Raw genomic sequence first — 26,275 nt, 5'->3', positions numbered from 1 at the left:
TCTTCAGTCCGTAACTGTAGAAGAAAATCAGAGAAGTCAGGAGCTGTATCTGAATTCAGTTCAGACTGCAATGCTAAGATGAGGGACTGATCCCAGCAGCCTCGGCGAAACTGTCTCAGCAAGTGTTTCCTAGTCTCTGAACTCCTCACACCACCCCTCTGTGCAGCTGTGGTGAGCAACACCTGCAACCGCTGAAGATACTCAGATGCCTTTTCCCCTGTGTTCTGGTGGGTATTCAGAGACCTTGCAAAAATTTCCTCCCCATCCTCAACTAAGCCATAAGCTGAGCCAAGAAGCTTGACATATTCACGAGGAGCCACATGTGGGCCAAGCTGCCTCACCAAGTCCGAAGCTGGGGGGAGTAAGCTCTCAAGAATCTTACGGCGTTGTACATCAAGTGGGAGATTATCTTGAATCATGAGTTCCACATGAAGTGACCACGTCTCAAAATCTACTTCATTTTGGGGTTTAGGAACTCTTCCTGAAAATGGGCGAAGACCTTTAGAGCCCTGACTTGGAGTGGGAGGGGCATCACTTTTGATGACATGCTCCACGATTATCTTTTGGACTTCAGGAGGGTTGTACACATCACTGTCTAATGTTAGTTGAGAGACAGGGTGAGTTGGCTTGGAGACAGTTCTCTGTCCTTTTACTTTAGATGTGGTTTTGGCTACAACCTCTTCAATCTCTTTATTCTTTGCAGTCTGTCTACGTAGCAGGGGTGTCCAACTATTATCAGAATCTGGTTCATTTTCTGAGCCCGAACTGTCACTTTGTTGGCAAGAGAAAAGTGTGGGTGACATTGTCTTTGGAGACTGAGCAGTTTTACAGGCACCATCTACACGCCACATAATGTCTGGGTTCGAAACGCTGGGAAGGTACAGAGGGAGGGTGGAAGCCAACTTTATGACAGTTTCTTCAGGTTCAAACTCCACCAGGGCTTTAACACCTGTACCTTGCCCTGTCTGTCTTACTCTAAGAATTTTGTCAACACAGCCAAATTGCATACCAAATTCTGTAATTTGATCATCAGTAGTTGTTGCTGTAATTCCTTCAATGTATACACACTTCTTCATATCAGTACCATATTCCTGTTCTGCATACATTGTGAAAAACGGTAACACTTAATAATCAACAGCTGTGAAATTTTAAACAAAGACTTACAAAAATCAGCTAAATGGAAGTGTTTTCAAACTAATTTTCCATCTACTCCTCCTGGCCTGGCTCGCCAACTTTTGTAATCGATCCCTTAATTGATTAACTTAGGGACATGGATATTCTAGGTACTTTCAATGAGGAGAAGAGGAACAAGAAACTAGAACACCTCCTTATGCTGTCTTATAGAGAACACTCTATGGCATTTATTACAACACATAACAGTCTCATCAGCAACTTCAATAATATGCAGAATGTTAACAACACTTCTGAGACAAAACCCAATATAATCCCCCCTTCAGTCAGTCAGTTCAGGTTCCATATTAATATTAGTCCATTTATGTCTCTTATCACAGTTCTACCTCCACCAACCACTCTGGTTTGGTGAGGAAAGGAAAAAAAAGTAAAATATGGTGTTGAAGTAAAAAAAATAATAAAATAAATTCAGAGCTCTGAGAAAAACTTTGTCAATCTACCCGGGTAGTGTGTGTGTGTGGATAAGCCCAGTGCTTATCTGCAAAGATGAGTAAAATCCTCGTTCGCCGTCCTTCTGGGTGGAGCGATGCGTCTCTGGAAAAAACCCCACTGGATTCGCCTTCCAATCGCCAATCGAGTATCCAGCAACTGTCTCTCGCACTATGTCCCAACAAAGTAAAATAACAACTGGAAAAAGGGATGCATGGTAAGCAAATCCTAATAAGTCTGTAACTGTAAGAACCTTAACACTTAGAAAAAACAGTTCTTATTCTCTTCGGTACTCAATGCGCTTGTGCGTTCTTCTTCTAGCTTGCTGGCTATCTGCTCCGCTGCAGCTCTTCTTCTTGCCGCATAATGCAGTGCAGGACAACTATAGCGCCATCACTGCCCTCTGTTGGACAGAATCAGTACTGCATACATTAAACATTAAATCACTGGCTTGAACAGCAGTGGATAACCTTGAGAGGGTTACATAGGCAAGTATATTTCTCCTTTTTAATCAAGAAAAAAGGGGGGAAAAAAGAAACAGGGCAGGGTTCGGTGGTTGAATCATCCGTCCCCACCAATGCCAAAACCAAATCTACACCCTTGCCACAACCTCAAACATCTCTGGGATCGGCTGTTTGTCCTTGATGTTGAGAACAACAGATCTTCCTCCACAGCTCTCACAGAGCTCCTGGATGTCCTGGTTTTTCTTTAAAAAGTTAAGAACAGTTGGATCTGTAGGATCTGAGTCCACAGTGAACAGAATCATGGTGAAGTCATTGACTCGAGAGCTGAATGTGTTCTGGATGGTCTCTAACTCTCCCTTGTCTTCATCAGTGAGGGAATCCACAGGTAGGACCAGGATGAAGGCGTGGACACCCTCAGGATCACAGAGGGAGATACACCTGAGTGATTCTTCCATCACTGCCTCCTGAGGTTTTCCATACAAGGCAGGCAGCTCCACCAGGGAAACCCAACGTCCACACACCTCTCCCTGATGTTTAACACACTCTGATGAGTTGGAGACTGAATGAAGCTCTGTCTGACCTAAAATGGCCTTGGCTGCTGAAGTCTTCCCTGCTCCTCTCCTCCCACACAGAACCAGGTTTAAAACAGACTTTGGTCTCATGAATAATCCACCATCCTCATCCTCAAATACATCACAGCTCAGATGATCTTCATTTATCTCCTTCGCTGTTTGAACCAAACGTGTTAACAGCTCTGAATGTTCAAAGCTCTTCTGCCACAGGTATCTGTATCTGCACAGTCTGATTATGTCATTTAACGGTGGATGAGTCACACAGTTTTCAAATGAGCTCTCCTCTCTGCATGTTGACATGAAAATTAGTGAATGGTCAAATGATCGATCACTGAAGAGCTGAAGGGCTCTGCAGAGTCTCTGTTTGTGCTCCTCAGTGAAGTCTTCAAGCTGCAGAACCAGCAGGAACACATGAGGTCCAGGATCAGAGAGCATCACACAGTTTTTCACATGTTCCTTCAGTTTGTCCTCAGAGATGTTTGGAAGCAGCAGATCTGGAGTGCTGATGAGAACGAGTTTCTTTTCCTTCAGTGGTCTACTTGTCTCACAGCAGTCCGGCTCCACAGTGCTGAACTCAGTCTCTCCCACTATGAAGTTCCCCACATCTCTCCTCAAAGACCAGCTGTTCCCCAGCAGAACAACCCTCAGCTCAGACACTGAAAAGACAAAAACTAAATTAGATATACACATCAGGCATTCAGAGGAAGCTGACGTTTCATGAGGTGTTTCTCTGAGTGGGTTGTGTGCTAGTGCAGAGGCTAAAGACAAAGTGAATTTTCTACAGAATGTATCAGGCATTATTGATGTCATGAGTTACAGTTACATGGTTACTCCTAAATTTATGAGACTACGTAGATGAAAGAGTCCACTGATTATGTTGGAACATGACAGGAAAAAGCTGCAAAAATGCAGCAACAGATTCACAAAAAGGTTCAAATGGAAAAAGCTGAAACACAAAGACTAAAGCTACACTGACACCTGACTGTGGGGGTCAGCCAGGCAGATACAGGACTGTGTGAGGTGATTTGGACAGATGAAGATCAGATGATGGAGAAAGTTTGGAAAATTCAACAGATCCAACAGAACTGGGAACATGGATGGAAAGAAGTCACTGTGAGAGTCTGAACTGTGCATCCTGAATGGTAAAATAGCTGTAAACACCATAACTGCAGTTTAACTCACTGGAAGGTTTTATGTTGGGATTGCTGCTGCTGTGTCTGAGGGGTTGAAGGTTTCCTGTAATAAAACAAAACGATGATGATGTCACACACAGACACACTGGTTCATAAATAACTACTATCGACACATGAGACCTCTTTCTAGTGAATCTTTTCACTGTGTTGGTTTTGATCCTGTGTTTGATGCCTTGACTCATATGTGTTGGCTTTTGTTCTTTCTCAGTATTAGATGTTAGCAGTGCTCTGTAAATTGGTTACATTTGGTCTCAAACATCTATTTATCAAGGCAATACGAATAGTCACATTTAAATTTTCCCAACTTGTTATCAGGGTCCCTCGGTTGTTGATCCAGAGTTTTGAGTTTACGTGGAATCATAGTTCTTGTGGTTTTGACTATGTTATTTTCGTCCATCGATCCATCCACCTCCTTCTGCTTATCAGGGGCCAGATTGCAGGGGCAGGAGCCTAAGCAGAGAAACCCAGACCTCCCTCTCTCCAGCCACCTCCTCCAGCTTGTCCAGGGGGACAAAAAGGCATTCCCAGGGCAGCCAAGAGATATAATCTCTCCAGCATGTCCTAAGTCTGCCCCCGGGCCTCCTTCCAGTGGGACATGCCATTAACACCTCACCCAGGAGGTAAACAGGAGGCATCCTTTTTTTTTTTTTTGTCTGTCCCATTTGGTTCTTTAGCCGTCAGAATTGTTGTCTGAAGACCAACAAGGATACCAAATGGATTTATTTTGCCAAATGGATCATCATGGCATTGCCGTATTGGTCCATTTGATCAACCTTTGTTGTTATTATTTATTTTATTTTCAGTTGTTACAGATGGGACAGACATGACTGGGGGATAGGAAAGGGAGAAAGAAAGAGAGGAAGGAAAAGAAAAACAGAAGGGAAAAGGGACAGTGAGAAAGGGCACTTACAAAGACAAAGAAAAAAAAATCTCCTGGATCACCTGTTGAGAGAAAAAGAAGAGAAAACAAGCAAAAACAAAACAAAAAAAAGCAACATACTAAACACAACACCATCACGTTAATCTAGCTAAGTGTGAACAACACTAAATACTAAATATTGAATGTTGTTGTGCAGCACGCAGGACCGACAGCGCACAATGTGCTTTGAAGTAGCAGCTAAGAAAGGTGTAGTTCATGTCTACGAACAGTGAACACCCATGTGCACACCTGTGTGGATCAGCGCGCTTGTATACAAAAGGTTTCTCCATGTAACGGTCTGCTAGAGGGTGTGGAGGGCCATAGCCCCGTCCCCCAGGGCATGAAGCAGGCATGGAGGAGATCCAGGCTCCAGACATCCAGAGGCCCCAGAGTGCGAGAGCCCAAGGAGTGCCACCGGAGGGGCATCTGTGCCACCCTCCTGGGAAGGGCTGAGGAGATCCCCAGACGAGGGGTCACCCAGTAGCCACGGAGCAGAAGCCAGAGGGGGCTGCGCTGGCATGCCCGCCGGCTCTGCCGGCAGCCAGCTGTGCCAGAGTGAACCGAGTCGCAGGCCCCGAGGCCGGACGCCCGAGGGCCCCCTTTGCCCCGGAAGAGGCCTGACTGAGCGACAGGCACCAGGTCCTGCCAAGTAGCCACCGGGAGTAAGCCGGTGCATACCTGAGCGCCCAGCCCCGGACACCAAGAACCACCAATGCACCAACCCCTGAGGGCATCAGTTACCGGCAGGGAGTGTGGTGAGGGGAGATAGGCCTCCACACTTTGGAGGGCCTGGGAGTTCCCAGGGAGGTGGAGTCTAAGACCTGACCTGACATATAGACACAGACAAACAGGCACACACAGACACAAACATGCTTTCCCACCCTCATGCACACATATACAAACACTCAGCACTCACCCAACGTAGGGATAGACATACATGGACATGTACACACAATCATACTCCCCAAACATACTCTATACCCCGGGTCCAGGTACCCTCACCCCCAGAGGGGGAAACGGCACCCAGACCCAAGAGATGTGACCCTTTCCGCCGGGGTGGAGGCAAGCAGACCGCCCCAGGCTCCGCAGCAGCAGGGAGGCCAATCGGACAGCCAACACCTCCTCCCAGCCCCCCGCCCCGATGGCTAGTAGAGAATGGGGGTGTGTGAAGACCCCATACCTCCCTCCTCCCACTCATGTGTAGTGTTGCTGCGTGTTGTTCTAAAGTGCATTTAAAACAAGGGAGGGCATGGTGCTGCTGCCAGAGAGCAGCAGGTGTTAGCACGGCCCCTCCCGAGAACCCTCAATGTCTACATGGATTTAAAATTGAGAGGTGGGCACCGGCGCCAGAGGTAGGGTTGAATACACAGACCGTCCACTGGACGCCGTTAACGTGGTCACCCTCAAGGCCCTATATATATATGTGTGTGTTATGAGAGTGTGAATAATGTGGATGTCTAAGTTGTGGAATAAAATTGAGGCACAGGTGGACAGAAGGGGACAGAGGGGGGGGAATGCCTCCCCTGCACCCTGGTGACACACCCGCACCCCAAGGCCCTACCTGTGTGGGTGGGTGTGGTGGAGCGGGAAGAGGGAGGCAGCCGGGGATGGGGAGGAAAAGAAGGGAGGGGCAAGATGCCCCTCCTTAGGGCCAGCTCCCCCGCTGACCCCAGTAGGCACCCCCGTCCTCTGGTACCCACCCAGGCCCATCCAGACCGGGGCCTATGGCAGCAGCACCGCCAAGCCCCACAGGACCTGGGGAAGCCCACCCTACCCCACCGCAGAGGAAACTGTACCCACCCCAACATTCAATCATCTCCAGACTACACAAGACAACAGACACCCAGGTTAGGTTTATTCTCCACCTCTCCTATGTCTCTCCCCCACCTGCAGAGTGGACTTCTGCAAGGATGGAACAACCTCCCTGCCAGTTGAAGAGCCCCCCAGTTAGGCCGATGCACTAGAGGCCCCCTGCGCCAGGGCTGAGCCCCCGTTCACCCACCCGCCCACAACCTCGGCGACACACCGACGAGGACCGAAGCCCCCAAGGCCCAGCCAGAGCCCCATCACGGAGACGAAGCACCCCCGAACCCCAAGCCCCCACGCCTGCCCCGGATCCACTCAGGGGCAGCCAGGCTACCAGGCCAGTAACCTACGTCCGCCAGCACAGACCATCCTCCAGCCCCGCTGCACGCAGCCACGAGGAGAACACCCTCTAAGAGCGACCAGAGCCACTAACCAGGTTATGACCACAACCCCCCGGGTTGAGCCCTCCCGGGATAACGTCTCTAGGGGTTCTCCTGGCGCCCTAAGCCCGTCTCAACCTCCACATCAACCACAATAGCGAAGGCAGGACCAAACCATGACCCCCCACCCCCACTAAGTGATGAAGCCGATCAAAGGAGCCCAAAGGGATTGATCAAATGTGGTGGCAGAGGCTGTATCAAGACTAATGTGATCTATTAGATGGTTTTTATATTGATCAGAATTAAGATTATTTTTATTTTTCCAGTTAAGGAGGACCGTTTTCTTGGCAATGCATAGGGCAGTAAAAACCATGTGGACTGTATTAGTTTCTGTAGTGACATCATCCAATTTTCCCAACAAGCATACTAAAGGGGAGGCTGGAATTTTACATTTCAGACACTTTGATAAGTCTTCACATATCTCACGCCAAAACTTCTGCACTGGTGGACAGAACCAAAGAGCGTGGATGTAATTGTCTGGTGTATTGCCTTGACAGTGTGAGCAGTTGTTGGAAGATGTAAAGCCCATCTTGAACATCCGATGACCTGTATAGTGCACTCTATGTAGTAATTTGTATTGTATTAATTGCAGACTGGAATTTTTAATCAATTTAAAGGTTTTTAAGCATATCTGAGACCAGAAGTTTTGGTCTAAGCTTACTGATAAATCTGCTTCCCACTTTGCAATAGGAAGGGATATTGATTCATCTATTTTAGAAAGTATTCTGTATATTTTAGATAATAATTTGGGGGATTTAAGAGTAAGAAAGTGTACCGCACTTGGTGGTGTTTGTAATTTAGCTTGACCTAGGTTAAATTTCTTTTTTACTATGGATTTAATTTGTTGATATTCTAAAAATCTTTTCTTGTTGATCCCATATTGTGTAACTAGTCTGCCAAATGGAATAAATTCTGTTCCCTCTAATATATGTTCTAGGTATTTAATTCCTTTACAACTCCATTCTGGAAAATTAATCATATTATTGTTTTGTAATATGTCAGGGTTATTCCAGATAGGTGTACGTTTGCATGGGATTAATGAGGACTCTGTCATTTTTAGAAACTCCCACCATGCTGTCAGAGAAGAACTGATGTTGATGCTTTTAAAACATTCATGTCTTTTGATGTTTGAGCTGATAAATAGTAGGTCTGAAATTTCTAGATTATTACATAGTGCCTGTTCTACATCTAGCCAGGGCTCATCTAAGAAGGTGTGTTTAAACCATCTAGAGATGAACTGAAGCCTGTTGGCTAAAAAATAGTGATTAAAGTTAGGCAGATCTAATCCTCCTTTATCCTTGGTCCTTTGTAATGTTTTTAAGCTGATACGTGGGGGTTTGTCTTTCCAAAGGAATTTAGAAATACATGAGTCTAGAGATCTGAACCAATCTTGTGATGGCTTATTTGGGATCATTGAAAACAAATAGTTTATTTTTGGCAAGACCATCATTTTTATAGCGGCGACCCTTCCCATGAGTGATATGGGTAAAGATTTCCATCTAGCCAGATCGCTTTCTACCGTCTTTAAAAGCGGGATGTGGTTTAATTTAGTTAATTCTGAAAGCTTAGGAGAGACATTAATACCTAAATATTTTATATTTCCAGATTGCAGTGGTGTAGGAGAAGAATTATGGAAGGAGCAATTAATCGGAAGAACTGTAGCTTTTGACCAGTTAATTGAATAATCTGAGACTCTTGAGAAAGAATTTATCAATGCAATCACCCCAGAGATATTGGTTTGTGAGTTTTGGAGAAAAAGTAACACATCATCCGCATAAAGGCTGATTTTATGTTCCACGTGCTTGCATTTTATGCCCTTAATTACTGAATTCTGTCTAATTGCTGCTGCTAGTGGCTCAATAAAAATTGCAAACAGTGAAGGGGAGAGTGGGCATCCCTGCCTGGTGCCCCTCAGGAGACAGAAGCTGGAGGATGTCTGGTCATTTGTTCTGACACAAGCTGTTGGGGAATTATATAATATTTTTAACCAGTTTATGAAAGAAGATCCAAAACCAAATTTGTGTAAAGTTGCAAATAGAAATTTCCAGTTAACTCTGTCAAACGCTTTTTCTGCATCAAGAGACAATATTATGGTTTCAATGTTTTTACTGCATGAGTAGTCTGTTAAATTAAGTAATGTGTATTTGTTGATGAGTGCCTACCTTTTATGAAACCAGTTTGGTCAGGATGAATTAAAGGTTTTCTCTAATCTTTTTGAGAGGGCTTTGCAGATTATTTTAAGGTCTACATTAATAAGGGATATTAGACGATAGCTTGAGGGATATATAGGGTCTTTGCCTGGTTTTAGTAAGAGACTGATATTTGCAGAGTTCATATTTGGTGGTAGTCTACCATTTTCTTTGATTTCCTGCAGCATTCTGTAAAAAACTGGTGCTAGAATCGTCCAGAATTCTTTGTAGAATTCTGCAGGAAAGCCGTCTGGACCTGGAGCCTTATTATTGGGCATACTTATCAGGGCTTCCTGGAGTTCACCTGGCGTCAGTGGCGAAACCAGTGCCATTGCTTGGGTGTCTAATAATTTTGGAAGAGTTATGTTGTCCAGAAACTGATCAATTTCGTTTTTAGATGGGTTTATTTGTGGTGTATATAAAGTTTCATAGAAATCCCTAAAAATTTTGTTTATTTTTTTAAGATCATATATTGTATTCCCAGATAAATCTTTAACAGCACATATAGTTGTTTTTTCTTTATTGATTTTTAACTGGTTAGCAAGAAATTGTCCGGATTTATTACAGTGTTCATAATTTTGCAGGCGAAGTCTTTGTACTAAGAATTTAGTCTTTTTATTAATAATTTCATTTAATTCTAGTTTTGTTTTGCGTATTTTGTTTAATATTTCTTGATCTTGGTGTGATACATAGGCTTTTTCTAAGGATTTGATGTTTTTTTCTAGTTCTTGAATATTTTTGTTTTCTTCTTTCTTCTTATGTGATGAGAAAGAAATTATTTTACCTCTCATCACGGCTTTCCCTGCTTCCCAGAGGACAGATGCTGATGTTCCAGGAATGTCATTAAAGTCTAAATATGAAGTCCATTCTTTTTTAAAGTATTTGATAAACTCTTCATCTTTGAGCAGCGATGTATTAAATCTCCAGTTTTTTCTTGGTGTGGTATTATTCTTCTGCATTAGTGTTAAAGATACAGGAGCATGATCGCTGACAGCTATAGGATGAATCTCAGTGTCTGAAATGTCACTCAGCAGTGAGCTGCTGACCAAAAAATAATCCAGACGAGAGTAGGAGTGATGGACATGTGAGAAAAAAGTATATTCCTTACTGGTGGGGTGAAGGGAGCGCCATGCATCGCAAAGACCAAAGTCGCTCATATACTGTTTGATTATATTTGTGGACTGCCAATTACACTGAGTTCCTGCTGTATTGAGCCTATCCATTTCTTCATTTAGTCCAAGGTTGAGGTCGCCTCCAAGAACAAGTGTGCCATCTAAGTGTTCAGAGAGTGCACTAAAAAAACCGTGAAAGAATGAGGGGTCATCAACATTTGGACCATATACACTTACAATACATAGCTTTTTATCACGTATAGATAGTTTAATGATTAAGAATCTGCCCTCTGGATCTATAACTGTATCGAGTACTGTGAAATTAATATTTTTATGTATTAGAATTGCTACTCCCCTTTGTCTAGAATTATAACAAGCTGAGAACACATTAGGAAACTCAGGTGTTTTAAGTTTATTCAAACCTGTGACAGGCATGTGGGTTTCTTGTAATAAAACAACCTCTGCCTGTAGTTTTTTAGGTTGGTTAAGTATTTTTAACCTTTTTTCCCTAGAGCCAGCTCCATGCACATTCCATGTGACAAACCTTAGCGTGCCCATAGTTGTGTGTTTGTGCCTAATGACATACGCTGTGTGTCTTGCTTAGACGGGTGAGGAAAATGGAAACACATCATTTTTTTTTTTTTTTGTAAATAAAGAGAAGAAAATGCGCAGCGTGAAGCTCCATAGGTCTGACTATGTGTGTGCATAATAACTAAAATGAGCAAATGTGTGCGTGTGTGTGTCCTATATCTGTGTGCACTGTGTGGCTGTTGTAAATGTGTTGCCTTTAAACGCATGTGTGTGCGTGATCGTGCAGAGTGAGCATGTAGAAATAGACAGTGTCGTTTGTGGATGGATAGGGAAACAGGTGATCGCCGCAGTGATAGAAAAGAGAAGCAAGGAAACCAAAGAGCAAGGTGAGCGACAAGAGAGAGAAAAGGGGGAAAAAGAAATAAAAACGGAAACATTCCAATTAAAGCATTGGCGGAGAGTGACGGTGACGTTATACTAAATTAGCAAACTGAGTTAAGCAAAAGTTAATACAAGAGAGTGTGAGTGAAGAGAATAGCGTAGCGGATTCTTATCTGGTGTGCGGTCAATACAGCCATGGAGTGATGCCGGGGTCGCGGTAGAGCTGTCCGTCCACGTAGAGCCGGTCCACGGCGATGACAGCCCGGGAGCCTTTCTGAATAAAACTACGTCGGACTGGGAACAGGACCCTGCGTCGTTCCAGGATCTCTCTGGGGAACTGGTCGTTCACGCTGAAGTCCGTTCCTTTCAGCTCTCTGCCGCGACTCTTCACCTGCTCCTTCTGCTTAAAGTGGCCGAATTTGGCCACAATAGGACGTGGTCTCCCGCTTCCTGTCTTCGGAGCCCCGATGCGATGCACTCTTTCAAACCCTATGTTTTTCACCGTGTCCTCCGGCAGCTTCAGGTGGATTTTAATGAAGCTTCTCACGGTCATTTCCGGGTCCTCTCCGGCAGACTCTGGAATACCAGAAAACACAAGATTATCTCTCATGCTACGGGCTTGTAAATCCATAACGGTCTGTTTTATTTTTTTATTTTCTATGTTTAATTGGGTCACATTTTCGGTTAGAGATTTGACCGAGTCCCGTAGCGTGGCGTTTTCTGCAGCAAGTGTTTCCACCTGCTTCTGGCTGAACTCCAGGGATTCTTTTAGAGATTGAAATTCCCGGTGTAAGATCTCTACCAGGTACAGCCTCGCATCAAAACTGGACAATCGCTTATCGATTGACTCCAGGATGTCGACGATATGTCGACCGCAGCCTCCAGGCTGGGCACGCAGCAGGAGGGAGGCAAAGAAGCCCCCCAACCAGGCTGAGAGGACCCACAGAGCCCCAGCAGCCACGGTCGATCACAGCCCCGGTGCAGAGAGCCCCCTCCGAGGAAACACTGGAGATATGACCTAATAAGAATATAAACAGGATAAAAAGATAAAATAAATAAGAGTGGGATACAATATAAATATAAGTATAAACAGAGTAAGAAGATAAAAAATGAATAAGAATACAATCAATAGATATTAGGTAAAACTAAATTAATAATATAAATAGAATAACAGGATAGAATAAATAAGCATAAAATAAATAAACGTTAGTTAAAAGCTAAATTAAAAAGGTGGGTCTTGAGCCTGTTTTTAAAAACGTGAACGTTCTCTGCGGCCCTGAGCTCCTCCGGCAGGCTGTTCCACAGTCGAGGACCATACCACTGAAAAGCTGCCTCTCCGTGAGTATGTGTCCTGACTTTAGGGACAATCAAAAGGCCAGTACCAGAGGACCTCAAGGTCCGCGAGGGTTCATATGGTAAAAGCAAATCTGAGAGATAAGAAGGCCCAAGACCATTCAGACATTTAAAAACCAATAAAAGAACTTTAAAATCGATCCTGAAACACACAGGGAGCCAATGCAGTGATTGTAAAACCGGTGTAATGTGGGCCCGCCCTCTGGTCTTCGTCAGCACACGAGCTGCAGAGTTTTGTAAAAGTTGCAAAGGTGAAATATTCTTTTTGGGGAGACCAGAGAGCAGGGCATTACAGTAATCCATGCGACTGGTAATAAAAGCATGCATCAGCATCTCCGTGTTGGCCCGAGAGAGAATAGGGCGGACTCTCGCTATATTTTTTTAGATGATAAAATCCAATTTTGGTTACGTGTTTAATATGAGGGATAAAACCAAGCTCAGAGTCGAAAATAACACCCAGGTTTTTCACTTGTAGTGAAGGGCATAGTGAAAATGCCTGTAATTTAGACAAGAGTTTCTCTCGCTGAGCCTCAGGACCAATGATTAAAACTTCAGTTTTGTCCTGGTTAAGCTGTAAAAAGTTTTCTGCCATCCAAGATTTTATATCTAGAATACAGTTAAAAAGGGCATCCATTGGTCTGGTGTCATCAGGAGACACGGAGATATACAGCTGAGTGTCATCAGCGTAACTGTGGAAGTTCACTCCATGCCGCCTGATGACACCACCAAGAGTGAGCATATACAAATTAAAAAGTACAGGGCCTAAAACCGACCCTTGGGGCACACCACATGTCATTTTATGGATCTTAGAGGAGCATGTATCCATACACACCATAAAAGTTCTGTCTGAGAGATAGGAAGTGAACCAGTTGTGTACAGCACCAGAGAGGCCCACCATGTGTTTCCACCATACTAATACAGCTTGTGACCATAGGTGAGGTTAGGGACATACACCGACTGGGAAATTGAAAGCTTCACTTTTATGCTCAGCTCTCTTTGCACCATGACGGACCAGTACAGGGTCTGCATCACTGCAGCCGTAGCACCAATCCGCCTGTCGACCTCCCGCTCCCTTCTCCCGTCACTCGTGAACAAGACCCCAAGATACTTAAATTCCTCCACTTGGGGCAGGAACTCGTCCCTGACCTGGAGTGGGCACTCCACCCTTTTCCAGCTGAAGACCATGGCCACAGATTTGGAGGTGCTGATTCTCATTCCCACAGCTTCACATTCGGCTGCAAATCATTCCAGTGCGAGCTGGAGGCCATCATCCGATGAAGCCAGCAGAGCGACGTCATCTACCCCTAGCAATTCTGTCCATAAAAATTATTAACAGAATCTGTGACAAAGGGCAGCCCTGGTGGAGTCCATCACCCACCGGAAATGAGTCCAACTTATTGCAGTCTATGCAGACCAAGCTCTAGCAATGGTTGTATGGATCGAGTGGCCCGTAGCAATGAGCCAGACACCCCATACTCCCAAAACACCTCCCACAGGACACTCTGAGGGACATGGTCAAATGCTTTCTCTAGGTCCACAAAACACATGTAGACTGGTTGGGCAAACTCCCATGCACCCTCAAGTATTCTTGAGAGGGTAAAGAGCTAGTCCAGTGTTCCACCACCAGGACAAAACCACATTGTTCCTCTTGTATCCGAGGTTTGACTAACAGACAAATTCTCCTTTATAGCATCCTGGCATAGACTTTCCCAGGGATGCTGATCTGTGTGATTCCCCCTATAGTTGGAACACATGCTCTGTTCCCCATCTTAAAGACGGGAGCCACCACTCCGGTCTCCCAATCCACAGGTACTCCCCTTGACCTCCATGCAACATTGTAGAGGCGAGTCAACCAAGACAACCTTACAGCATCCAGGGCCTTCAGGAACTCAGGGCAAACTTCACACAGCCCAGGGTCTCTGCCACCAAGGAGTTGTTTAACTGCCTCAGTGACTTCACCTTGCGAGATAGATGAGTCATCCCTTCGTCCCCAGACTCTTCACGGAAGACATGCCAGTGGGATTAAGGAGATCCTCAAAATATTCCTTCCACTGCCCGTCAATGTTCTCAGTTGAAGTCAGCAGCACTCCACTCACACTATACACAGAGCAGGTAAAGCACCACTTTAAAGCACCACTCCTGAGTCGCCTGACTGTTTGCCAGAATCTTTTCAAGGCACTCCGAAAGTCTTCCCACACCCTAGTTTTGCTTCAGCTATTACTCGAGCCGTGTTCTGCTTGGCCTGTTGATACCTACAAGACCAATAGGACTCCTTCTTCAGGCTGGTGGCTCCCTTCACCTCTGGAGGTGTGCGTTGAAGATCTCACATACCGGGGCCTCTGCCGGGTGTTCCCAGCGCACCCTCACTATACATTTGGGTCCGCCAGTTCTGTCCAGTATCTTCCCCCACCACCTGATCCAACTCACCACCAGGTGGTGACCAGTTGACAGCTCAGCCCATCTCTTTACCCGAATGTCCAGAACATATGGCCACAGGTCTGGTGATACGATTACAAAATCGATCATCGACCTGTGACCTAGGCCATCCTGGTGCCACATGCTTATTGACACCCTTATGTTCGAACATGGTGTTCATTATGGACAAACTGTGATTTACACAGAAGTCCAACAACAAAACACCACTCAGGTTCAGATCTGGGAGGCCGTTCCTCCCAATCAGGCCCCTCCAGGTTTCACTGTTGGTGCCCGCTAGGGCTGCCACAAACGATTATTTTGATAGTCGACTAGTCACCGATTATTTTTGCGATTAGTCAACTAATCAGATCATGCATCCATTGGACGTAAAACGTACAGCTTATTGCACCAGCATGCATCTGCTCTTATATAACTATCAATAGCTTACAGCTTTAAGTGTTTAAGGTATGTGCTAACTAAAAATAAAGACAAGGTGATAGTTTATCAAATTTTAATGAAATTTGCAGATTGTCTTGGTGGAGTTTAATAAACTCAGCCGTCTGCTCCTTGCTATCTAAAATATAACAGGACGCCAGAGTAAATTCTTGAGCATCTCACACTTCTGATGATCAGTTGACTGTTTGACGTTTATTCAGCTGTGTAAAAACTATAACTTTAACGTCAGCTAAACCGATTTACTCAGGAACAAATAAAACACTGAAAAAGCCAAACAATAATATTTTAAGTTATCTAAGTGACTTATATATCATGTTTAACCTGAGTAGCGAAAGACTGCGGTGGGTTTGAAAATGATTTGCCGGGAGTCCGGTGTTCTCACTGGATCTAGTGAGCCTTGAACCTCGGCTAGCTATCGAGCTGGTGGGTAACAGACGTCTCCGAAAGCGTCGGAGCACTTTAGAAAATTTTAATGAAATGTCTTGACAAACCGAGCAGATATTTGAAATTTACACAGCTACATTCTCGCCTGAAAAGATATTAAAACTTAATTTTGTGACCCAGAAAGAACAATAAGAGTAATACTAAAACTAACTAGCTGCCGCCATTGTTGGAAACTGAGCAGGGCCACACTATGAATTCTGGGATAGGTTGGGCCATGAAGGGTACACCCGACCCATCCTTCAAATCTGTGGAAATGAAGGACGCATTTGGAGGAGTCTTCGAATTTGGACAGACTTCGTCGTGTGGTTGTAACTAATCGGCCTACAAATGCGGGCTCAGGAGGATGCGGTTCCTAAATTTGGACACAGCTACGATAACGGACACTGCTTCTTCTTCGGGGTTCAACGGCAGCTGGCATCCTTGTACGTGCAGTGCTGCCATCTTCTGTTTCAGTCCGTTATTACACTCTTAAATCCTACTACTTATTACTGCGTCTTTTGGGATCTTACAAAGCTTCAAACAACTCGTCGACGATTTTGATAGTCGACGTAATCTTGACTAGTAGACTAATCGTGGCAGCCCTAGCGTTGATTAGGACTCAGTAGGACAACAGAGTCCCCAGATGGAGCACCTTCAGGCACCCTGTCCAAGGAACTCTGAACCATCACATTAGCGCAGACGACAGTCAGGACACGTTCCCCAACCCGAAGGCGCAGGGAAAAAAACCTCCCATCCACTGGGAGAAACCCCAATGTACAGGTAGCAAGGCGAGGCAATACTAGGATACCCACCCCAGCCCGCCGCCTCTCACTAAAGGCAACTCCAGACTGAAACAGAGACCAGCCCCTCTCCAGGAGACTGGTTCCAGACCCCAAGCCATGCATTCCGGTGAGCCCGACTATATCTAGACTATATCTATCTATATCTAACTAATGAAAACATTAAAATATCAGAATAAAAACCAAGCTTATGTTGATTCTTCAGTAAACTGCAGTTTAATGCATCTGCAGCTTGTGTCTGTCAGCATCACTGAGGAGGACACTCTGTGATGCTGAGTGTCCTCCTCTGTGATCCGTGACTTTGGGAAATACTCCTCTAATATTTCTGAGAAACTAAAAAAGCTCATCTGTCAGCTCTGAAGTATGATCTCACTCGAGAAATAAAAAACAAATAGAAATGTGCTGAGGTTATTCTGCTCACAGCTGGTGATTCCACCTGTCCCAGTGTGACCTGAGTCCATCAGTCTACATCTGGACCTTAACAAAGTGTTTTTTTTCACTGCGCCATGAAACAGATATTTATGCAATTTTATAACTGTTGTTCTGTGAGCTTATCATTGTGTAATTATGCATATCGCTTCATGGTGTGTTTTAAATTAGGTTGTTTATACTTGTATATCATGTAAAGGTGGCCAAGTGTACATACAGGTTATAATTATACAGGACTGCTTTTCACAGTATTGTTTTATATGAACATTATTTTTTTTGTTTTTGCTCTGAAACTTTATAACCTGTGTGTGAGCCATACAGTCATTGATGTGAGCCCTGCCTGATGTGATTCCTGTGGGGAGGCATCAGACAACCCCACAATTTGGTGACCCTGCTGAGCCAAAAGCAGCTGTTTACAGTTAGAGCTTCATCATTCTGTTTATTTTATTCAATAGTCACATTTGAAAAAAAAAATATTAACAGACAAAAGTAAAACAGAACTTAGTTATGCAGAAAAAAGAAATAATGAATTAATTATCGCAGGTAAAAATGCACAATAATTTATAATAGCTTACAATATTACAATAATAGTTTCACAATAATGTTTAAGTATACATGTTAATAAAGTTCAAGAAAAAAAAGCTTGGCTCCTCCTACTCTAACATCTAAAATAGTGTCTGAGGCCTACATTAACAGAGATATTTATCTCAATTTAATCATTGAGTCACATCATTTCATAGAGATTATAGAGCAGATTATAGAGAGAGAGCAGATTAAGGTCCATGAATCATATCAGGACCACCAAACACAGTCCAAGCTGGTTCTACACTATGAGGTGCCGTAAGGGACATTATTACTGAAATGCTCTCACACACACTACTGAAAAACCAAGGCGTTTCAGTTGAACAGGAAAGCATTTCAGTTGAACAGGAAGGCGTTTCAGCTGAACAGGAAGGCGTTTCAGCTGAACAGGAAGGCGTTTCAGCTGAACAGGAAGGCGTTTCAGCTGAACAGGAAGTTGTTTCCTGACAAGGAAACTGAAGAAAAAAGTAGTAGATTTCAAACAAACCACTACACAGATGTCTACTCAGCAACCTGCTAGTAGCCTAGTGAAGCAGCTGCATTACTTCATTACTGCATTACTAGCCACAGGATTAATTTTGTTTATTACTTTTAAGGTGTCATTCTTTTTGTTTAAACCAGTCGCTCTTGAAAATGGATTTTTGATTAAGTGTTATTACCCTATTATTACATAAGGTTGAATTATGGGGAGAAATTGTGGGTACATATCATTTTCCAAAAATGCAAAGTCTGTTTGGGAAAGTTTGATATCTTGATCGGGATTTTATTTACCTCAAAATCACATTTCAAAATGAAGTCTAATCCTCCTATTTTAATAAACAAGGATCGTGGGATGTGGAACTACATAGTCTGGCTGTGACAGACAAGATTTTAACCATTTAATTCTAATGGTGCCAACCATAAATTCAAATTCTGGAGTTTTGATACCACCTTTATTGTATTCCTTCACAAGCTGAGATCTTTCAATGTAATGGGTTTTATTCCTCCACAAAAATTAGAAAATAACTGTGTTAGCCTTATAAATGTTTTTAGAGGAGATATATAGAGAGTGACAAGGATAAATCAATTTGGAGATGCCTTCAGCTTTAGATATGATGTTTCTGCCAAAAATAGTGAGGTCTCTGGTTAACCAGTGGCTAAGTGATTTCTTCATCTCCATGATACGGTTAGAAATATTCATGTCTTCTCTGCTAATTAGGTTTTTAGATATTATCAGCCCTATATATCCAACTTTAGATTCAACTCTAACCAAAGCTATTGAGGAGTCAGAGCTTGTATGAATCAGGAGTAGTTCACATTTTTTGATACTGAGAGATAAACAAGAAGCTTTAGAGAAACTTTCGTTTTCTCTACCACGTATTTATCTTTCAAAAAAATAAATGTATCATCTGCGAATTGACTTATTTTGAAGTCTTTATTAAAAATTGATATTCTTTGTATGTCGTTAGAATTCTTGATTGATAGTGTTAACAGTTGAGTTGCCAATATAAAAAGCTTAGGGGAAATAGGACATACTTGTCAAATTCCGTATTGCAACTTGAATCCATTCCTGGATTCAAGGAAGCTAATATATTCTTAAGTAATGCGGCTGCTTCACTTAGGCTACTAGCACAGCCGTCCCCAACCTCCAGGCCCTGGACCAGTACCGGTCTGTGAGTCATCTGGTACCGGGTCGCAAGAGTTAAGGCTCGAGTTTGAAATTTGTGGTTTTCAGGGGATTTATCGCTTTTTTTTATATATATATCGTTTATATTGTTAACTCGGTTTCCCTGGGTCTTTTCCTGTGTGTTATGAATAAATATTCTTTCTTTTTGGTACCAGTACTGGTTTTATTTTATTGTATCTATCCACAACACCTTAAAGACCGGTCCGTGAAAATATTGTCGGCCATAAATGGTCCATGGTGCAAAAAAGGTTGGGGACTGCAGTACTACCAGGTGGCTGAGTAGACATCCTTGTAGTGTTTTGTAATTTACCACTTTTTCCATCAGTTTCCTTGTCAGGAAACAACTTCCTGTTCAGCGGAAATGCCTCTGGTTTCAGTGGAGTGTGTGAGTGACAGGAGAATGGTGGCTAAGCTGTCATCCCTGCTGGACAACATCTCCCACCCCATGCATGAGACTGTGACAGCACTGAGCAGCTCCTTCAGTGGGAGACTGCGGCACCCACGGTGTGGGACGGAGAGATTTCGCAGGTCTTTCCTCCCCACTGCTGTCAGACTCCACAACAAAGACTTTAACTAATCAAACACACACATCCACAAATGTGCAATAACACAAATGTGCAATAATCTTTCTGGCACCGTTGTATTTTTCACTCTGTTGTATATAGCATTTGTATTCTATTTTTATCCTATTGTATATTTTATTCTATTTTATTCTACTGTATATAGTATTCTATTTTTATTCTATTCTGTACAGTTGTGTACTGTATTTATTCTTATTTTATTTTATTCTAATTGTCCTTCATAACTTTTGCACTGTCCACTTCCTGCTGTGACAAAACAAATTTCCCACGTGTGGGACTAATAAAGGTTATCTTATCTTATCTTATCTTATCTTATCTTATCTTATTTCAGTAGTGTGTGTGAGAGCGTTTCAGTAGTGTGTGAGTGCATTTCAGTAATAATGTCCCTTACGGCACCTCATACTACACACCCCACAGAACAGGCCTGTATCAGGACACAGTCATACATGCCAACCCTCCTGATTTTTCCGGGAGAATCCCGAATTTCAGCGCCCCTCCCGAAAATCTCCCGGAGCCACCATTCTCCTGATTTTCTCCTGATTTTCCACCTGAACAACAAAATTGAAAAACCATATCCCAGAATTCATAATGCGGCCCAGCCAATTCCAGTTTCCAACAATGGCGGCAGCTACTTAGTTTTAATATTACTACTCTTTCTGGTCGCAAAATTTTAACATATTTTCAGGCAAGAATGTAGCTGTATAAACTTGAAATTTCTGAGCCAGCAAGAGCAGCAAACTCCCGGCACATCGTTTTCAAACCCCCGTGGACTTTTGCTACTCAAGTTAAACATTATATAAGTCACTCAGACAACTTAAAAATGTCATTGTTTGGATTTTTTCAGTGTTTTATTTGTTTGTGAGTAATTCTGTTTGGCTGAGATAAAAGTTATTAGATTAGATTAATGAAAAATTTTATTAATCCCCCGGGTGGGTTGCTCCTTGGTTTTCACACAGCTGAATAAACATCAAACAGAAAACTGATTAAACAGAAGTGTGAGATGGTCGAGAATTTACGCCAGCGTCCTGTTATATTTTAGATAGCAAGGAGCAGACGTCAGAGTTTCACTCTACCGAGAGAGTTCGTGACATAATTCTGAAGGCTAGACCGTCCAATTTCACAGTTTTATGCTTTCGGAGGACCCGGCCCACGTAGATCGCAAAGGCCGGATCCTCAGGTGGATGCAGCCTCTGAATTTGTACACTCCCGCTGTTTCCGGCCGGACAATAATAATGGTGAAATCCAATTTATTTAAAAGTATTTTTGTATATATATGTATATGTATATCACCTGCCCCCTCCCAACAGCCCTTTTGAATGTCTCCCTAATTCTGAGGTCTCAAGGTTGGCAAGTATGCACAGTGACCAGTGTTGGGAAGGTTACTTTGAAAATGTATTCCACGACAGATTACATGCCCCAAATTGTATTTTGTAACGTATTCCGTTACGTGCATAGCCTAACATATGAAACAGGAAAAGACCGCCGTGTAATCCCTTTATTTCAGCAAAGTGCCTGTATTCTGAATACCACCTTTTTAAACAGTAACTGTAACGGAATACAGTTACTCATATTTTGTATTTTAAATACGTAACGGCGGTTCCGTTACTCCACCCGCAGACGCAAAAGAGAACTGTGTCACTGCGTGCTCATGTCAGGTGTATGCTTCCTGATGCACACGCCTGAAAACATCTGTGAATGATGTCCAAACTGCATTTAATTCACATTTTTCCTTTACAGAAAGATGGCGTTACTCTGTCCGTGTAAAAACTTTCCATCGGAATGATTTGTCTCTGACGGGAGAACAGATGTTCATGAAAACACGCCCACTGGTGTCTGTCACACATGTTCATACTTTAGCATTTAGTAAACAGAAAGCGTTTTTGTGGTGACACACCTGATATCTCTGTCCTCTGAGTTCCTTCCGTCTCTTCACGCACACCAGCCACCATCAAGAGGAAGAGTGCAGAGGTGTGAGCAGCACAGCAGGAAAAGAGGATGGAGGAAAAGATGAAGCAGGATGCAGCAGCTCTGAGATTTAAATCACCTGTTCCAGGTGTTGATGATGAGCAAAACAAAAAAGACACAAGTAAAAGGTCACAAAAGAAATGCAGTAAACTGAGCAGAACTGTAAGCTTAAACACCTGTTAGATCACGAATGTTTGATAAATCTGCATTTGGAAAGGATGAAGATGAAGACGGGGGACAGGGGCGGATCTAGAGAAACTTTTTTAGGGTGCCATGGAAATCGAATGGAGTGGCAAAATCAAAGCCTTTTTTTAAACACATATGCAGGTGTTACATATGGTTCAAATGATTAAAATGCAGTAAGTATACACATGTTTCATATAAATATAGTCTATAACTTAATTTTTTTTCTGTAGCGCACATAATTAAACATTTCAGTTACATAACACATTTGAATTTTAATGTTGTTTGATGTACTGTATATCCTGTATAATAAATTAATATGTAGCCCAATAAGTATAAAATCCAGAAAGCTGACAAACACGTCACGGAAAAAAGTGGATTTTTGGACTCTCTGCACACAGGAGGTGTAACAGTATGTCAGGGTTCCTGGGTCGGTGACCCAGTGCTTTCAGTTCTGTCACGTTTTGTTTCTGTTGCCACATCAATGTCTTCACTTCCTGTTTTGTTCCCATGTCAGCTTGTATCATTAGTCAGATTATGTTCAGCCCTGTACTCACCCGTTTCCAATCATTGTCATCATTCCACCTGTGTATTTAAGCTCCTCTGTTTCACCACTTCTCTGTCGTGTCATTGATGTTCCTGTGATGCTGATGTTCGTGTTATGTTGTCCTTCCCGTGTGTTTTCTCAGTTCAGTCAGCCATTCAGTTGTCCAGCCAGTCAGTGTCCGTTCACCCCCTGTTTATCCACTCCTTATAATAAACCTCCACCAGTCCTCACCTACCTGCGAGTCCTGCGTTTGGGTTCTTTCTTCCTCGCCTCCACGCAACGCCTGACAGAATGACACGACCCGTGCCAAGAAGACACGATTGGAACCCAGCGGACTCGGACCTTTTTGAGCGGCAGGAGGCAGCGCTCTCCTTGTGGGCGGAAAAGCTTAAGGAGAGACAGCGGCTCTTCGCGGAGCGAGAGCACGTCTTCGAGGGTACTCGCTTGGCTCTGGGCGGGCCTCGGAGACGCCGCGGTTCTCCACCTGCTGCCTCACTTGCATCGGAGCATTCGCCGCGGAGAGTGGGCGTCACAGGCCAAGCTTCGGCTGCTCGCTCTCCCGCCGCTCCGCTCCTCGCTCGCCCGCCAGCCGTCTCACTCACCGGCTTCTCCACTTCGCCACGGCACAGCGGCTATGCCTCCCACCTCGGCTCAACGGAGGCTCCCGCGCCGGAGGCTCAGCTGTTCACCCCGCCCGCTTCCTCTTCCCGGAGAAAGCGGCGCACACGCCGCCATAAAACGAACTGTTTTCAGCAACTCCCGGTAGTGAGTACCAGTGACTGTTTTTCATCCTCATTTGATTCCTCACTTGAAACAAACAATAGACTTATCTCTGATCCGTGGGGTGTTTCCCTCCTGGAGGAGGATGTGGACTGGGAAGAACTTTTCAGCCCTGCTCCCTCTGAGCTGGGAGTTATTCAGGACAATATCCGCACTTCATCACCCCCGAAGACCGTTCGATTAAAGACTGTAAATGGTGATGGCAGAAAGGCCAGCGCAATTTCTAATAAATCTGTTACAGTCCCGGTGTATGCAAACCCTAGGCCTGCTCACTGTAGGACTGTTTTATCTGAGCCTGCTCCTTCGTCCACCTGTCAGCCTGTTCCAGTTTCATCAGCTCAGGCCACTGTTAAAAATACCCAGCCACCTGAACCTGTCAGTATCACTCACCCTCTCATTATTTCCACTCCCGTCAGTCAGCCTACACACATCACTTGGCCCTTTCCTGCCGGCATGATGGCCCAGATCCAGCCTTCCTCTCCCACCGTTTCACCTTCTCAGGTGAAGACAGCTAAGGCTCAGCCTGTCCCTAGAACACCACCTCAGATGGCTAGGGCCCAGCCAGCAACCACTCCCGTTCCAGCTCCCAGGACGAGGGCAGCTGTGACCCAGTCTACCTCCACACCTGCTCCTGTTTCTCGGGTGGGGGTGACAGGTGTCCATCCACCTCCCGTGCCTGTCCCAGCGCCTAGGCTGAGGGCAGCCAGAATCCAACCTGATCATCCCAGAAACCCAGCCAAGACTCTCCAGCCAGTACCCTCATGCTCTGGAGACTCGGAAGAGCTAGCCTCTCCATCTGCTACTTCACCTCTTCATCCACCTCCTGATCCAGCCTTTCACGCCCTCGCATTATCACTGGTTAGGCTAGCTGAGGTTTCTCCTGCTCAGGCACCAGCTTTACTAGCCCAGGCTGTAGCTTTATCTCCGTCACTAGCTCAGTCTGTAGCTCAGCCATTAGCCACGCTCACCTCAGCTCCGTCGTCAGCCACACCCACCTCTGTTCATCCCTTAGCATCCCCACTCCAGTCAGTTCCCTCTCCTGCTGTTCAGCTCCCGGTCCAGCCAGTTCACTCACCTGCTGTCCAGCCTGCTCCAGTCCAGTCAGTCCAGCCTGCTCCTGTCCGGTCTGTAGCGCAGGCTGCTCCACTCCAGTCAGCTCCACTCCAGTCAGCTCCACTCCAGTCAGCTCCACTCCAGTCAGCTCCACTCCAGTCAGCTCCACTCCAGTCAGCTCCTGTAGCTCAGTCAGGCCAGCCGCTTCCAGTCCAGTCCTCTCCTGTCCGGTCTATAGTCCAGTCCTCTCCTGTCCGGTCTATAGTCCAGTCCTCTCCTGTCCGGTCTATAGTCCAGTCCTCTCCTGTAGTTCAGTCTCCTCCCGTCCTCCAGTCTCCCGTAGTTCAGTCTCCTCCCGTCCTCCAGTCTCCCGTAGTTCAGTCTCCTCCCGTCCTCCAGTCTCCCGTAGTTCAGTCTCCTCCCGTCCTCCAGTCTCCCGTAGTTCAGTCTCCTCCCGTCCTCCAGTCTCCCGTAGCCCAGTCTCCTCCCGTCCTCCAGTCTCCCGTAGCCCAGTCTCCTCCCGTCCTCCAGTCTCCCGTAGCCCAGTGTCCTGTTCCTCAGGCCCCTATAGCTCCGTCTCCTGTCCCCCAGTCTCGTCCTCTCAGTCTTTTTCTGTTCCCAGTCGCCCATCCTCCAGCCTGTCCAGTCTGTCCTCCGGCCTTCCGTAGCCCAGCCAGTTCAGTCTGTAGCTCAGCCTCCTGTAGCACAGCCAGTTCAGTCTGTAGCTCAGCCTCCTGTAGCACAGCCTTCTGTCGCCCAGTCACTCATCCACCAACCTGTTCTGTTCCCGGACCTGCAGCCACAGCCACAGCTCTCCTGGTCCTCAGCCAGGGGTTTCCGCGCCCGCTGGCCCGGCCGCACCTCAGCCAGGGGTTTCCGCGCCCGCTGGCCCGGCCGCACCTCAGCCAGGGGTTTCCGCGCCCGCTGGCCCGGCCGCACCTCAGCCAGGGGTTTCCGCGCCCGCTGGCCCGGCCGCACCTCAGCCAGGGGTTTCCGCGCCCGCTGGCCCGGCCGCACCTCAGCCAGGGGTTTCCGCGCCCGCTGGCCCGGCCGCACCTTAGCCAGGGGTTTCCGCGCCCGCTGGCCCTGCCTGTCTCCAGCCAGGGGCTTCCGCGCCCGCTGGCCCTGCCTGTCTCCAGCCAGGGGCTTCCGCGCCCGCTGGCCCTGCCTGTCTCCAGCCAGAGGCTTCCGCGCCCGCTGGCCCTGCAGGTGTTGCTTCGCCTGGTCCGGCCTCGGCCTCTGCTTCTGCTACACCTGTTCCGGCCTCGGCTTCAGCTTTGCCTTCGCCTGGTCCGGCTTCGCCTGGTCCGGCTTCTGCCACGCCGTCGCCCAAGCCACGTTCTGGACGTCAACGTCGGCGCCGCCTTCCTCGCGGCCGCCCACCGGACCTGCTCAGTGGCCGCCGCCGCCTTCCTCGCGGCCGTCCACCGGACCTGCTCAGTGGCCGCCGCCGCCTTCCTCGCGGCCGCCCACCGGACCTGCTCAGTGGCCGCCGCCGCCTTCCTCGCGGCCGCCCACCGGACCTGCGCAGTGGCCGCCGCCGCCTTCCTCGCGGCCGCCCACCTGAACTCCTCAGTGGCCGCCGCCGCCTTCCTCGCGGCCGCCCACCTGAACTCCTCAGTGGCCGCCGCCGTCTTCCTCGCGGCCGCCCACCTGAACTCCTCAGTGGCCGCCGCCGTCTTCCTCGCGGCCGCCCACCTGAACTGTCTCTGCTTGGACTCCCTTCCCGTGTGTTTTCTCAGTTCAGTCAGCCATTCAGTTGTCCAGCCAGTCAGTGTCCGTTCACCCCCTGTTTATCCACTCCTTATAATAAAC

At 45.8% G+C, this 26,275-nt stretch overlaps 1 protein-coding gene across 1 annotated transcript; it reads right to left on the bottom strand.

Annotated features, from left to right (window-relative positions):
* Positions 1-2,212: 2,212 nt before the first annotated feature.
* LOC134639164 (GTPase IMAP family member 8-like) lies at positions 2,213-4,160 on the bottom strand. Its single transcript, XM_063490255.1, has 3 exons — positions 4,138-4,160; positions 3,839-3,892; positions 2,213-3,312 (listed from the first exon to the last, which is right to left on the bottom strand). Coding segments are annotated over exons 2-3 (1,101 nt in total). The 5' UTR covers positions 3,840-3,892; positions 4,138-4,160.
* Positions 4,161-26,275: the final 22,115 nt, after the last annotated feature.

Source organism: Pelmatolapia mariae, linkage group LG12, assembly GCF_036321145.2.
Source record: "Pelmatolapia mariae isolate MD_Pm_ZW linkage group LG12, Pm_UMD_F_2, whole genome shotgun sequence".
NCBI classification, from domain to species: Eukaryota; Metazoa; Chordata; class Actinopteri; order Cichliformes; family Cichlidae; genus Pelmatolapia; species Pelmatolapia mariae.
Note: the sequence above shows the minus strand (reverse complement) of the source record. Positions and strands in the feature narration are given on the sequence as shown.